Source organism: Xenopus tropicalis, chromosome 3, assembly GCF_000004195.4.
Source record: "Xenopus tropicalis strain Nigerian chromosome 3, UCB_Xtro_10.0, whole genome shotgun sequence".
NCBI classification, from domain to species: Eukaryota; Metazoa; Chordata; class Amphibia; order Anura; family Pipidae; genus Xenopus; species Xenopus tropicalis.
Window position 1 is genome coordinate 75,591,513 of NC_030679.2, and position 13,616 is coordinate 75,605,128.

Consider the following 13,616-nt stretch of genomic DNA (forward strand, 5'->3'; position numbering starts at 1 on the left):
TTTCAAAATTAAATATAAAAAAAACTGTTTGCATTTTTGAAAAACAGATTTCAATGCAGGATTCTTCTGGAGAAGGGCTATGAATAGTGATGAGTGAATCTGTCATGCTGTCAGGCAAATTGTTAATAAATGTGATAAAACTCAAACTGCTGGCAGTCATCATGATTTTCTAGTTTAAGCTTTGTTAATTTGTAGCCTGTGTATTTGAAAAAAAACCCAAAACACACGATTCCTTACTTCTGTTTTGCCAGTCCTTTAAGCTTTACCTGCACATACCAGTTTTCCTGACATGTGCAAACATGTTCATTATTCTATATACTCCTCCTAATAAAGATTTGAATTGAAAAATGACACAATGTTATTAAATATATTCAAGTTAAAGCAATGTTTTATTACATTGCAAATGTTACTTGTGTGTACCCCTTCTTTTGGAATCCTCTACCATAAATCCAATGGTTTAACACCTTTACATTAATGACATCCTATTAATTTGTACTGTATATGAAAAGGACCACCTCTCCTTCCACAACAGCCACAACTCCTTCTACTTTACCATAAAGCTCAACTGAAGCTTCTCAAATGGGGAAAATTGTTTTCATACTTACTGTAATTTTCCTTTCCTAGCCACTAAATACTGTATGTCTACATAAACACTAGGTAGGTTCCCTGCCCCCAAACACAGACCAGAAAGTCCCTCCTACAAAAACTATAAAGCAACTAATAATTTAGTCCAAGAAGGGATGGCATGTTGACATATACTCTAATTAAAAAAAAATCTGCATACATTTGTAGAGTTTTTTCTTGCCCACCCTATTTGATTATAATGCTGGGTACATCTCAGTGTTTATGTTGACATATAGTGACTAGGAATGGGGAAAATTGTTTTCATACTTACTCTAATTTTCCTTTCCTAGCCACTAATGTCAACATAAACACTGGAATGTACCCAGTATTATAATCAAATAGGGTTGGCAAGAAAAAAACTCCACAAATGTATGCAGAAATTTTTTTACTTAGAGTTATAGAACTGGAGAACACCAGAAGCAAACTCTACACCTCCAGAGCCAACATTAAGATAATAATGATTCATGAAGGTTTTGGCTGACTTCCAAGAAGCTGTATGACAAATTCGATCAATTGGAACTTCTGCCACCGCTGCTCAGGATATTCCCTCTGGCCTAGTTGAATGTGCCTTTATCCCTTTAGGAGCTAGCTTGCCCTGTAGCCAATAGGCTTTTGAAATCACGATCACCAACCCTCTAGAAATAGTGGATGTGGAGGCCTTCAGACTCTTTCTGGCCCCTGCTGGGATAATGAAGAAATTGTTCGATTTTCTAAAGGATTCTGTAGAACTCAGGTACTGCTTCACCGCTCTAACTGGATCCAAGTTTGAAAATAGAGGATCTCCTGAGGTGAACAGTGAAGGGAGGATAATTTCTGAATTTAAATGAACGTTGAAACAACCTTAGGTAGAAAAGCCATGTCTGGCTTCAAGATAATCTTATCTGGCAGAAAAGTCATATTTTCCTGACTTATGGACAAAGCTTGCAGAAGACTGATGTAATAGCAAAAACAAGGTCTTCAAGGTCAAATTCCAGACATAAGCCTGGTCCAGAGGTTCCACCAAGGTTCCTCTATATGGAGTTTCAGAAGTAATGTCTCCACCCTCTAGCTCTGGATCTTCAGGAGAACTGACAGTAGAAGAAGGACTGGAGGAAAAAGGTAAACTAGCGGAAAATCCCATCTCTGAAGTAGAGCATCAACCCCCTCCTGCAAAAGGAAAGAGACAACCCGGTCTCGGTGTCTGACTAGCAGAGACGGATTCTGCCTGATAAAAGCAGGTCGTCCAGGTAATGCCAAATCATAATGCCCTCTTTTGCCCACTGCAAATCGGAGAAAAGGCTGATGACAAACCACTACTGGGACATGGAGATAAGCATCTCTCAAATTGATGGAGATCAACCAGTCCCCTTCCTGAACTACTGGAATAATAGTGTGAATAGACTCCATCTAGAACTTCTGTGGAACTATGAAAGAGTTCAGTCTTTTCAGATCTAAAATGGGCCTCCAGCCCCCTGAGGATTTCTTCACCAGAAACAGAATGGAATAGAAGCCTTGGCCCTTTTGATCTTCTGAAATGGCAAAAGGACTTTTTCGAACAGCAGCTGCTGCTAATACTTCTCTAAGATACTCCTTTTTCTGGAGATCTTGGGATTGGAGAAACAATAAAAAAGCCTTGATTTGGAATAGAGCCCAAATAAGCACAAACAGGCACTAGAAAGAATAAAATAATAATAAAAATAAATAAATACATGCAACACAAGAGACCAGGAAGACCTTTCGGCCGGCTGTATAAGGAATGTGTAAAACGCTCAAGGAAAAGGCAGCACCTAGCCAAGGTCAGCCAAATTTAAAAATTCAAAAATCCCACCCTCAAAGGCGCAACAACCAATAGTGCCAAAGCGCATGCGCCCTTCATGAAAAAACCTTGCCCGCCATTAGGAAGCAGGGTATGGACCACAGAAGGACGCGCCTTGAAGTTGCTTCCTTGTACTAGCAGGAGCTCATGTCACGTACCTCCTCCACCATGTTGAAAGTGGCATACAGGGGAGGCAGCCATGTTAAGAAGGGCTCCTGCCCCAGGGCAAAAACATGAAAAGCCCACTTAACCCCCTTCAGGAGGATTACCGCAGTGTGCTTCTTGCTCTGAAGCGCGAACAGAAGGATCCAAACTTTGAAAGGTAAGTGGAAACAACCTTTCCATCCAAACCCCTACAGGGTAAAAACCCCAGCCACCAAAATAGAGCAAAGCTCTACAAGGGACCTAGCAGGAAATGGCACATCAGCCTGCCTGCAAAAAGGTGTAAAACCTGTACTCACGTCTACATTACAGGCTAAGTACCACATTGCTAGCAGAAACACATGATTAAGCGGTCATTCTCCTGCAAGTCATTCAATATGGCCTACCTTATCCTGTGTGTGGAGTGCCCAGCTACCACAAATGTCCTTCCATAGATCCAATATCAACTTCCAGGAGCAGCACACTTTTCTAACAGTGATAGATTTGATGACCTTCGAGTTACAATACTAATGGGCAACTTCAAAATACAACAGGAAGGAAAGGACTGAGAAAACAAATTTATGAAGCAGTTTAATACCCTGTATTGTGGCCTTTAAACTATTAATATCACCCAAATACTGTCTATATATTGTAATTAGATCAATAATAATTTAACCCAGTGTCAGTTTGTATAAATGTAATGATCTTTCACTTGCTGTTTTATACCATGCCTGAAGCAGGGACCACCAAAAAGCTTGCAAACTTGCATTTTATAATCTACTATATTAGCCAATAAAAGGTTTTACATACCCTATATTTTCTGATTTTTATTTAACTTCTATCAGGGCACAAAATATTTACATTGTGTATCACTTTTTTAACTTTTAGTTTTCCACATTTAAAGATCCTTAGACTTTACAAATATCAAACATCATAGAGATATTATCTATGGCCCCTAGTAATTTTAAGAAAGAGCTATTTTGTAAAATATGTGCATTTTGTTTATATAAATATATTTGAATAGTAGTTAATACACCTAAAGAAGCCCATTTTTTCCAAAGATTATAGTTTTAATGATTACTTGTTTCTTTGCAGAATCAACAAGTGCTTCTCCAGAGGAAAACAGATTAACTGGTAAATGTAACCATTGAGAGTAAAATAATTTGTGAAATGCAAAGTTTGTGTGACAACATGAAAGTTTTAATCCCATGGTTAATTTCTAATCCACTAAAAGCAATTCTTAAAAGTTACCCTAATGGTAAATATGCACCATTATACGCATCAAAATAAGAAACAACTGCCTACATGTTGTAATTTATCTGTGAACAACATTACCTACTCTACACACAAGCAGCCCAATTCTCCTCACTTGGCTTGATCTCTTACTCTCTCAAAATAACCTGATTCCAATCTAATAAAAGATGCCTTGTGTGCCAGAATTATGGCAAAATTAATTAAAAGAAAATATATCCAGCACACAAGGATCAGGGGAATGCTTCATTTACACTTCATGAAACCAGTTGTTTTTGTTATCAAATTGTGGGCAATGTTTGTCCTTTGAGAAAAGTGCTAAGCTTGCATCAACATTTGCTCCAATTGTTGGGTTGCATTAGTACATGAAACTAATAGTCTAGAAAAGGGATCCTCAACCTTTTATACCCACGAGCCACATTCAAATGAAAAATGTTTTGGAGAGCAGCACTAGTATAAAAAAGTTCCTGGTGGTGCCAGTGAGAGCTATAATTGGCTATTTGGCCTATGTTGACTGGAAGCCTACAGAAGGCTCTGTTTGGCAATTACACTGGGTTTTTGTACAATCAAAGCTTGCCTTCTAACCAGAAATTCAAAAATAAGCACCTGCTTTGAGACCACTGGGAGCAACATCCAAAGGGCTGGGGATCAACAGGTTGCTCAGGAGACACTGGTTGGGGATCATGGGTCTAGAAAATAAGAATAGTTTTAGATATTTTTTAAAATTAATTATAAACGAGGAAGGCCTCGCACTATAGCCTCACTGCAGGGTGTACAATATGTATATTGGAATGGAAATTTAGGTTTTAAAGACACATGGGATCATGGCACACCTGCTTAAAATCATAACATATAAACTTTATTAGTTATGTATTAAAATCTAGATCGCTAAAAATTAGGAAAGAAAAGTTATGAACACACCCTATTAGCTGCTTTTTTTGGGCTGACTTGTAACTTGTATCTCGTGGATATTGTTTCAATGTTACCAGCTGTCTATTTACTTAGAACCGTATCCAAAAGTTAGCCATATGTACATATGTAGCAATCATTGCTGTGAACTGACTAATTATAGGAAATGTTATATATCCGACTTGGCAAATCGTGATGTTAGTAATACAGTGTCTTGGAGAGGATGGACCGTGACTCAGGATGGACCATGACTCAGTGATTCAGTAAGTATGTTTATTTGATTTTTCTTTTTTGCAGCGTTTTAAAGTTAGTAAGTATTTATATATTCTGATTTTGTTTATGCATACCATTTATCCCCAATAAACCTACAGAGGACTACTATTGTGGTATATGCCAATAAATGATTTTATTACCAGTTATCATGTGTTCTGTGGTTTGTTGTATCTATCTAGTACACATTGTACCCACAAACTCAGCGAAGACGCTTACACCTTGATTACTATTTGATGTACTTTTTTAGCGACCCTTTGCATATAGATCTTTCATGCTATATACGTTTCTCCAGCTAAATTGCAAAGCCCATAACTACCAGCACTTAGTGCCTATCGTTTCAGCTGCTGTTAACCTGTAGAGTCACTGGCACTCTACCTTCTATACATCAGGACAAACTGCGGTAAGTATTAGTTCAAAGTTCTCAAACAGACACATGTAGGGATCCATAGGGTTAACTAGTCCCTACTGGGACTGGGCAAAGACCCATGTATCAGTTTTGAGTTGCATATGTGTGTTCATTGGTTAACAGGGAGACCACTCCCTTGGCACTCAGATATATTGCTTAACAGGGGGGTGGGGCTGCCTCTTTTGCTGCCTTTGCTCACAGGGGAAGGACCCCTGAGCCTGGGAGCAGGACTAGGCCCTAGTAAAGCCATATGCCCCAGAGTGTTGTCATCCACTCTCGTGAAGTCGGGGACAGGGACCCTGTAAATTAGGACCAGTTAGGTAGCAAGTTTTGTGGAGCACTTACTAGGAAAGTGAGATAGTGAGGGAAGGAAGCATGAGCAGTTTGGCTCAGAGGAAAGTAGTTGGGAGTACCCTTCCAGACAGGCATTGTTGCTTTAGCGTAGGGCCACGGTTTAGACATAGGAGGCAGGTAGTGTGTGAACCCTGATCCAGAGTTGTAATAAGGCCCTGAGGGCTAGAGGTGTTCAACCTGAGGAGTGTGGTATCCAAGCTGACTGTTCCAGAGAGTGAGCAACTGAACCGGTGGCACTGATCATGCCCAGGCTCAAGAGGAGTTGGGAGGAGCTGGTGTGCACCCTCTCTGTGCTGTCCTCAGAGAAATGCTATGCTAACTGATGTGTGTGAGTATATTGCATAACCCTGCAAATTCATTGTCTCTGACAATAAACCAGTTCTACTGTTCAACTGCAAGAACCTTCTGGCACCCATTTTTTATTCTGCACTGCACAAAGCTACAGTGGGTTGTAGTTGCACTACACCATAGCTCCATTTGGTCACTTCCACATAGCGAAGGCCCATCCTGAAGGACTGAGTCACGTGTACATGTGCTCTAGACCTATCTAGCCATGCTGTTGGCTTGGTTACAGCCAAGAAAGGGTTATACACAATTACTTCACTATCGGCGAATCACTAAAATTGCCGGCATCATCTCTTCCTGGATAATCATTCCTAATAAGTGCAGATAGTATAGTGTTATTAACTTGTTACTTTAGATTTAAGTATAGTTATACACCGACACTCAGTGGCTGTTACTCCACCAACTTCCACTGCTTACGGAGTGCACAGCACTCTAACTTATTGGTAAATTATCATTATAGCGAGTTCGTTTGAGGTCCACTACTATCAGTACAATGCGAGATCGCTTACACAGAATTTTAGTTTCATCAGGGCTAGCTACAATATATCACATTCAGATGCAATTACTGTGCTACTGACTATCCCTGAATTTATCGATAATATCTATAATTATATATTATTATTCCTAGTAAAATTGGAAATTATAGCTTATTAATTTAAATTAAGATACTTATATACTTATAATATCAGCACTCAGTGCTGTACTTCCAAACAAATCACTCTTTACAGCTTTCGGAATACAAGACGCGCTGATTCCTCTTGATTGTGGTAATTAATTAACAGTAATTGATAATTACTCTTTAAATCTCCTTCCAACACACACAGTATTCAAATCAGATCAAAGCACATGTCACATCATATTACTGGTACACTGGTACAGTACATGTGCGTGAAATTCTTGTGTGCAAGCTTCACAAGCAGCAGTGGAGTACAAAATATAGAATAAATATGCACATGAGTAGGCATGTATAAGAATATAAGAATGGGTGCACATGAATAGTGTCGTAGTGTTGCTGAAGTGTCTATTAAGTGTTAGTGGTCAGTGTTCCGCAGTCTGATGGCCTGATGTAAAAAGCTGTCCCTCAGCCTGCTGGTTCGGGACCGGGTTCTACTATATCTCCTGCCCAACGGAAGTAGTTTGAACAGTCCGTGACTAGGGTGACTGGAGTCTTTAATGATCCTCTCCGATTTCCTCAGGCACCACTTCCTATAGATGTCCTGGAGGGAGAGAAGCTCATCTCCAATTATCCTTTCGGAACACCACACCACTCTCTGCAGAGCTTTGCGGTTGTAGGCAGTGCTGCTGCCGTACCAGGTAGTGATGCATCCAGTGAGGACGCTCTCAATGGCACAGCTGTAGAAGGTCCTGAGGATGCAGGGGCTCATGCCAAATCTCTTTAGCCTGAGAAAGAAGAGGCGCTGCTGCGCTTTCTTCACTGTTTTGTCCGTGTGAACGGACCATGTGAGATCCTCTGCTAAATGCACACCCTGGAAAAGGAAGCTACTCACTCTCTCCACAGCAGGTCCACTAATTGTGATGGGGGTATGTACTTCTCCACACCTCCGGAAGTCCACTATCATCTCTTAGGTCTTTGTAAAATTGAGGGTGAGATGGTTCTCCTGGCACCAATGTGACAGGGCACTGACCTCCTCCCTATATGCCTTCTCATCACCATTGGTGATAAGACCCACCACTGTTGTGTTGTCCGCAAACTTCACAATGATGTTGGAGTTGCTAGTGGCCGTGCAGTCATAAGTGTGTACAAGAGAGGGCTCAGTACACACCCCTGTGGAGCACCAGTGTTCATAATGATGGAGGATGAGGTGGTGCTGCCCAGTCTGACCACCTGGCGTCTGTCTGAAAGGAAATTAAGGATCCAGCTGCAGAGAGAGCTGCTCAGTCCTAGATCCTGTAGTTTCCTGTCCAGCTTTGAGGGAACAATGGTGTTGAATGCTGAGCTGTAATCTACAAACAGCATTCTCACATACGTGTCTCTCTTCTCCAGGTGCAAGAGAGCAGTGTGAAATGTCAGGGCTATGGCATCATCAGTGGATCTGTTGTGGTGATATACATATTGTAGAGGGTCCAGTGAGTCTGACAGTGCAGATGAAGTCCTTGACCAGCCTCTCAAAGCATTTGCTCACGATGGGGGTAAGGGCTACCGGTCGCCAGTCATTCGCTATTTCGGCGCAGATTGAACTTATTTACACTCAATCTCAATAAACCTAACTATTGGCACTCAGTGCCTGCTAATCAAACACAATTTAGATCGCACAGGATTTTTCGCAGTTTACTTACTCAATTAATGTTATCACTGGTGGTTAATAATTCAAAGCTTGAGTGTTGTGCCTACATACCTTGAAGAGGAAAACCTATACCTCGGCACAAGCTCAAAGAATGACAAATGCTCCTATCTCAGAACTTCAACTACCCCAATGTCACTCGAATATTTGGGCCACTTGTCGAATGGATCTATTCAACCATTACCCACACTTATTCCACAGCTGATCTATGTTTCAACAATCATTACAATAATCTACCGTCCTTGTGCCTACTACCTTGTACAAAATACCTCGGCACAGGGAGTTCTTAACAATTTACTTGCACACAATGGTTTTAACACTCGTGAATAGCGATTCGGAGCTTGGGAATTGTGCCTACATACCTCAAAAAGAGAGGACCTGTACCTCAGCACAAACTCAGCTTATGACAGATATTCCTATCTTGGAGCTTCCGCTCCCCAAATGTCAGTCAGATATTTCAGCCACTTATCAAGTGGTTCTGTTCAACGATTGCCCACACTAATACTATAACCCAGCACAGATCTTATTCCGCAGCTAATCTATGTTTACCACATTATTATATAGCCCTACTATCCTTGTGCCTACTACCATGTAAAAAATACCTTGGCACTAGAGATGTAGCGAACTTCACAAAAAAAGTTCGCGAACCCGTTCGCGAACTTCCGCCAAAAAGTGCGAACTTTTGCGAACTTTGCGAACCCCATAGACTTCAATGGGAAGGCGAACTTTAAAAACTAGAAAAGCCATTTCTGGCCAGAAAACTGATTTTAAAGTTTTTTAAAGGGTGCCACGACCTGGACAGTGGCATGCAGAAGGGGGATCAAGGGCAAAAATTTCTCTGAAAAATACATTGTTGACACAGCGTTGCGTTTTGTGCTGTAAAGGGCAGAAATCACACTACATTTCTAAACTTGTGTAATAAACTGCTTTAAAACATCTGGCGTCTACATGCCAATCAAGTCGTGTAAAGGTTACAGCCGGTTCACACGCAAAGACAAAACGCCGCAGTAGTGGATACGGAATATATTATTGCTGGTGGAAAAACATCGCTCAGGTGATTTTATTGCAATGCAATGTCACTACAATGTGTAACGTGTTTGGTGCACTACTATGAACAACAGCAAACAGCACTGGACACATTAAAGAACAGTAAGTTAAATAAAAAAAAAAAAATTAATAATAAAAAAAAGTGATCTCTGGTTGGTGCTGGGGGTGAACTACTAGGAGCAGCACACCAGTCCCCAACACAGCTAGACTAATAGCACTGGGCTCTATAAATTACAGTAGTAAAGTAAAAAAACACAAATAAAAAAAATGATGTAAATGTGTGGTTGGTGCTGCAGTACACAATGAAAAGAAGAGTAACAGTAATCAGAAAATAAAAGCAGTCCTTACAAGGACTATTGGGTTACAGCAGATGATCAGCACAGGACAGCTGCCTGCCCACAGCAGCTACATACAGAGCAGTAGAAAGTAGATCACTAGTCAGCAAAGCTACCTAAACTGCCCCTCAAACCCCTGCACAGCTCTCTCCCTATGCTAACTCATCAAGCACACACAGGCAGAATGTAAAATGGCTGCTGGGCTTCGGTTTATATATGGAAGGGAGTGGTCCGGGGGTGGTCCAGGAGGGAGAGCTGCCTGATTGGCTGTCATGTATCTGCTGGCTCTGGGGTGAGAGGTCAAAATTTGGCTCCAGCTAAGGCGAACCCAAAATTGCGAACATCGCTAAAAGTTCGCGAACTTGCGAACACCCGATTTTCGTGCGAATTAGTTCTCCGGCGAACAGTTCGCTACATCTCTACTTGGCACAAGGAAATCTAAGTATAGGGTTTGAGATGCCGATGCGCGTTTTGCAATAAAGCTTTGTCAAGGCGAATGTTTTCGCTTTCATAGGGGTTCTTTTTAAACCCTCCTCAGCCAATCATCTTATCTTACAAACTACGCCCCTTTCGAGACAAGTTACAACTTATTACCTTATAATCAATTAATTACTTTAGCATGAATTGCAGAATATATGATTGCAAAATTAAAATATTTTATGTTATACTGGTTCATTCTTTTGAGTTTAATGATGTACCTAAGGGGAAAGACGAGGAAAATAACAATCATCGTTTATCCAAAGCTCAGGTTCATCAAAATTGAGGAGGATGCAGACTGGTGTTTTCCCAATTTTAATTTCTGAAGTGCTCTTTTTGTGTACATGTGTTTTGAATAAATCTCATAATTTGTAATTCGATACTGAATTTATAACCTCTAGGGGTTAAAATGTGCTGAATGTATCTACATACATTCTGGATAAAAAAAAAAACATGAAAAATCAAAAATCCAAAAGGTGAACACTAAATGAGAAAAACAAAATAAGTGGAAATTACGTGGTAAATGCACATAATAATTGCTATGTGATAAGGATCTTGCTTACTGTGCATTTCGTAGTAATAAAAATCATAAGATATTACAAATTTGTTACAAATTCATATATCAGAGGAAAGTGTAGCATCATGTACATCGTGTTTTACAGTGAAATTAATCTGTGGATATAGACATTGTATAGCATGTTGTCGCCCACAGCTATTCTTTTGTCGCGCAGCCATTCTTTTGTCGCGCAGCCATTCTTTTGTCGCGCAGCCATTCTTTTGTCGCCTGAAGCTATTCTTTTCTCGCGGCTATTCTTTTGTCGCTCCCGGCTATTTTTTTGTCACTCGGCTATTCTTTTGTCGCCCGTGGCTATTCTTTTGTCGCCCAGCAAATTTTTCCATCCGTTACGCGAAACAATCCGCCAATGGCGAAACACAGAAATTCGCCGCGAATCCATGTCTGCCGAAACATTTCGCCCATCACTACACCAACCCACCAACATTTCCTATAATTACATATGTACATATGGCTAACTTTTGGATACGGATCTAAGTAAATAGACAGCTGGTAACATTGAAAAAATATCCATGAGATACAAGTTACAAGTCAGCCCAGTAAAAGCAGGTAATAGGGCGTGTATAAATTTCAATTTAAAGTTTATATTTTATGATTTTAAGCAGCTGTGCCATGATCCCATGTGTCTTTAAAACCTAAATCTGCATTTTTTTTAAAATTAGACACAATCACATACAACCGATTAAAATAAATGTTTTATTAATGTCAACTGTTCTTTGTTTTTGCACTTACTACCTCCCTTTAATTCCCTATTATTCAGGGGCACCAGTAATTTGACTAACTCAAATGAGCCTGGAAGCTGAAATCCTGTTTCTTGGTATCAATATTGTGCTTTGCCATAGAAAACATAACCATGTTCCTTTGTTACCCAAATGGGCAGTCTTTGGTATCCCCACCCTAGCAAATACTAGACTCACCTGAGGAATTAGAAATTGTTATTTATTATATCTGCAGCTTCCTATTTTACAAATGTGGATTGAGAACCAGCCCCCCTCGCTGTCTCTCTTTAAAATCAAGCTGTTCCACATGGACTGGTTGGAAGCTTTGTTCCAAAAGGGAAAATATTCAAAATGCTTCTTTGAAGTGTGGGAGAGTTTTATTGATACATTAGGCAAAAATAAAAGGCAATCAATTTTGCGATGTTTTCAATATTTTACATACTTTAAAACAAGGTTATTTTCAAACTTCCCACCAGTACTGCTTAATAAGATCTTTTTATATAAATGGACTCGCTTAGTAACCTACAGAACTGTGTCTACTTTTCTTCAATATATGTTATTGTAGGCAATATATATGCCTACAATTTGTAACATCTAACATCTGATTAATTGGTCTGTTGCAAAAAACATTTTATGGTCAAATGGTCAAATGTTATTATAATGTTTGTTCCCTAGCACTAATAAAAAACAAGAGGGAATGTACTATTTTTCAGAAATGATTTTTTTATGTGTTGCTTTTTAGGAGAATGTGCAACTTGGGGCATGCTATCATATAGAGCGATAAATGGCAAAATATTCAACTGTGAATCCCAAAGCACAATATCCTTTGGTCGCCAATGTGGGGAAAATCCTGAGTTTAATGTGGAAATAAAACGCAACAAAGAGGGAAATTTTGAGACATTATGGGGCCAGATAAGTGGTGTTGAATTTGAATATGTTGACGGTGACATTCTTGTTAACGGTAACAAGTAAGTATACGTTTATTAATACTAATTTGTATATGTTATGCTTTGGATGTGCTTCTGATAGGCAGTAATATTTTTTCAAATTCAAACAAAAAAATATTACATTTTATAGAATTAAAGGTGTACTGAAACAGAAGCTAATTTATTAAAATTCATGTGATTCATGAAAATAAAAAAGCACGATCTCTAAAACATTCACATTTGTGTATTTCATACATGAATATCTGAGATTCAACAATTGAAAAAAATTCAAATAAAAAACACTGACACCTAAAACCTTTCAATATTAAGATTATATAAATATCAATTGGGGTTGGAAGCTGAAACCTGAAACTGATGTTCTAGTTGTTATTTTTTTTGTTTTAGAACCTTTAAGCAGTTGAATATGTACAGACTCTTTAGAATTAATGGAACAATGCTATTTACATTTGCTTATACTTTTTTTTTTTTAAACACAATTACAATCACATTTAACCCATTAGAATGATTCCTCAAATATGCTAGAAACAAGAGGGAAAAAAACAAGTCAAACTCTGCAAAGCACATGGTACTGGTATTCCAAGAATAAGGGTGTGAGATGATTACTATTAAATTCAAGTAATTTAAAGGTAGCTATCAGATTCCAAAATTCATCAGTAGCCAAAAAACATTTAAATATAAGGTGGTCCAAAAACCACATTTCTTGTATTGTCCTTGCAAGGGTTAATTTAATGTTACATTATATTCATTCATTTTTTCAACCCAACATACTGTTCTTCGAATTCAGCTTATTCTTCCGTTTTTTATTCTTCTTTTTAGCGCACCCATTTTCTAAACGCTACTCCTCCTACAGTTTTAGGGGTACAACACCCAAACTCTCCACACTTCTTCACCCTATAGTGGAGCAGGTTGCTTGTGCTTTTCTAAGCACAAGGGAAAATTGTGCTGCCATTCTTTAAATGTTAATACTACAGTCCTCAAACTTTGCAGAGCTAGTCACCAGGTAAATGCGGTTCAGAGTTATAAAAAGTGGGCGAAGCCACCAACAGCCAATCAGATTTTAAGTATTGATTTTCAATAGGGAAATTCAACCTGCTGCCATTCTCACAGTATTAACGC

The 13,616-nt window shown here is 39.2% G+C and overlaps 1 protein-coding gene across 1 annotated transcript in view; it reads left to right on the top strand.

Annotated features, from left to right (window-relative positions):
* Positions 1-1,655: 1,655 nt before the first annotated feature.
* Positions 1,656-13,616, top strand: part of muc19 (mucin 19, oligomeric) — a 107,861-nt gene continuing 95,900 nt past the window's right edge. The window contains exons 1-3 of the mRNA XM_031898207.1: positions 1,656-1,722; positions 3,656-3,694; positions 12,296-12,521. Coding sequence (XP_031754067.1) covers positions 1,656-1,722; positions 3,656-3,694; positions 12,296-12,521 — 332 coding nt within the window. The remainder of the gene's footprint in view (positions 1,723-3,655; positions 3,695-12,295; positions 12,522-13,616) is intronic.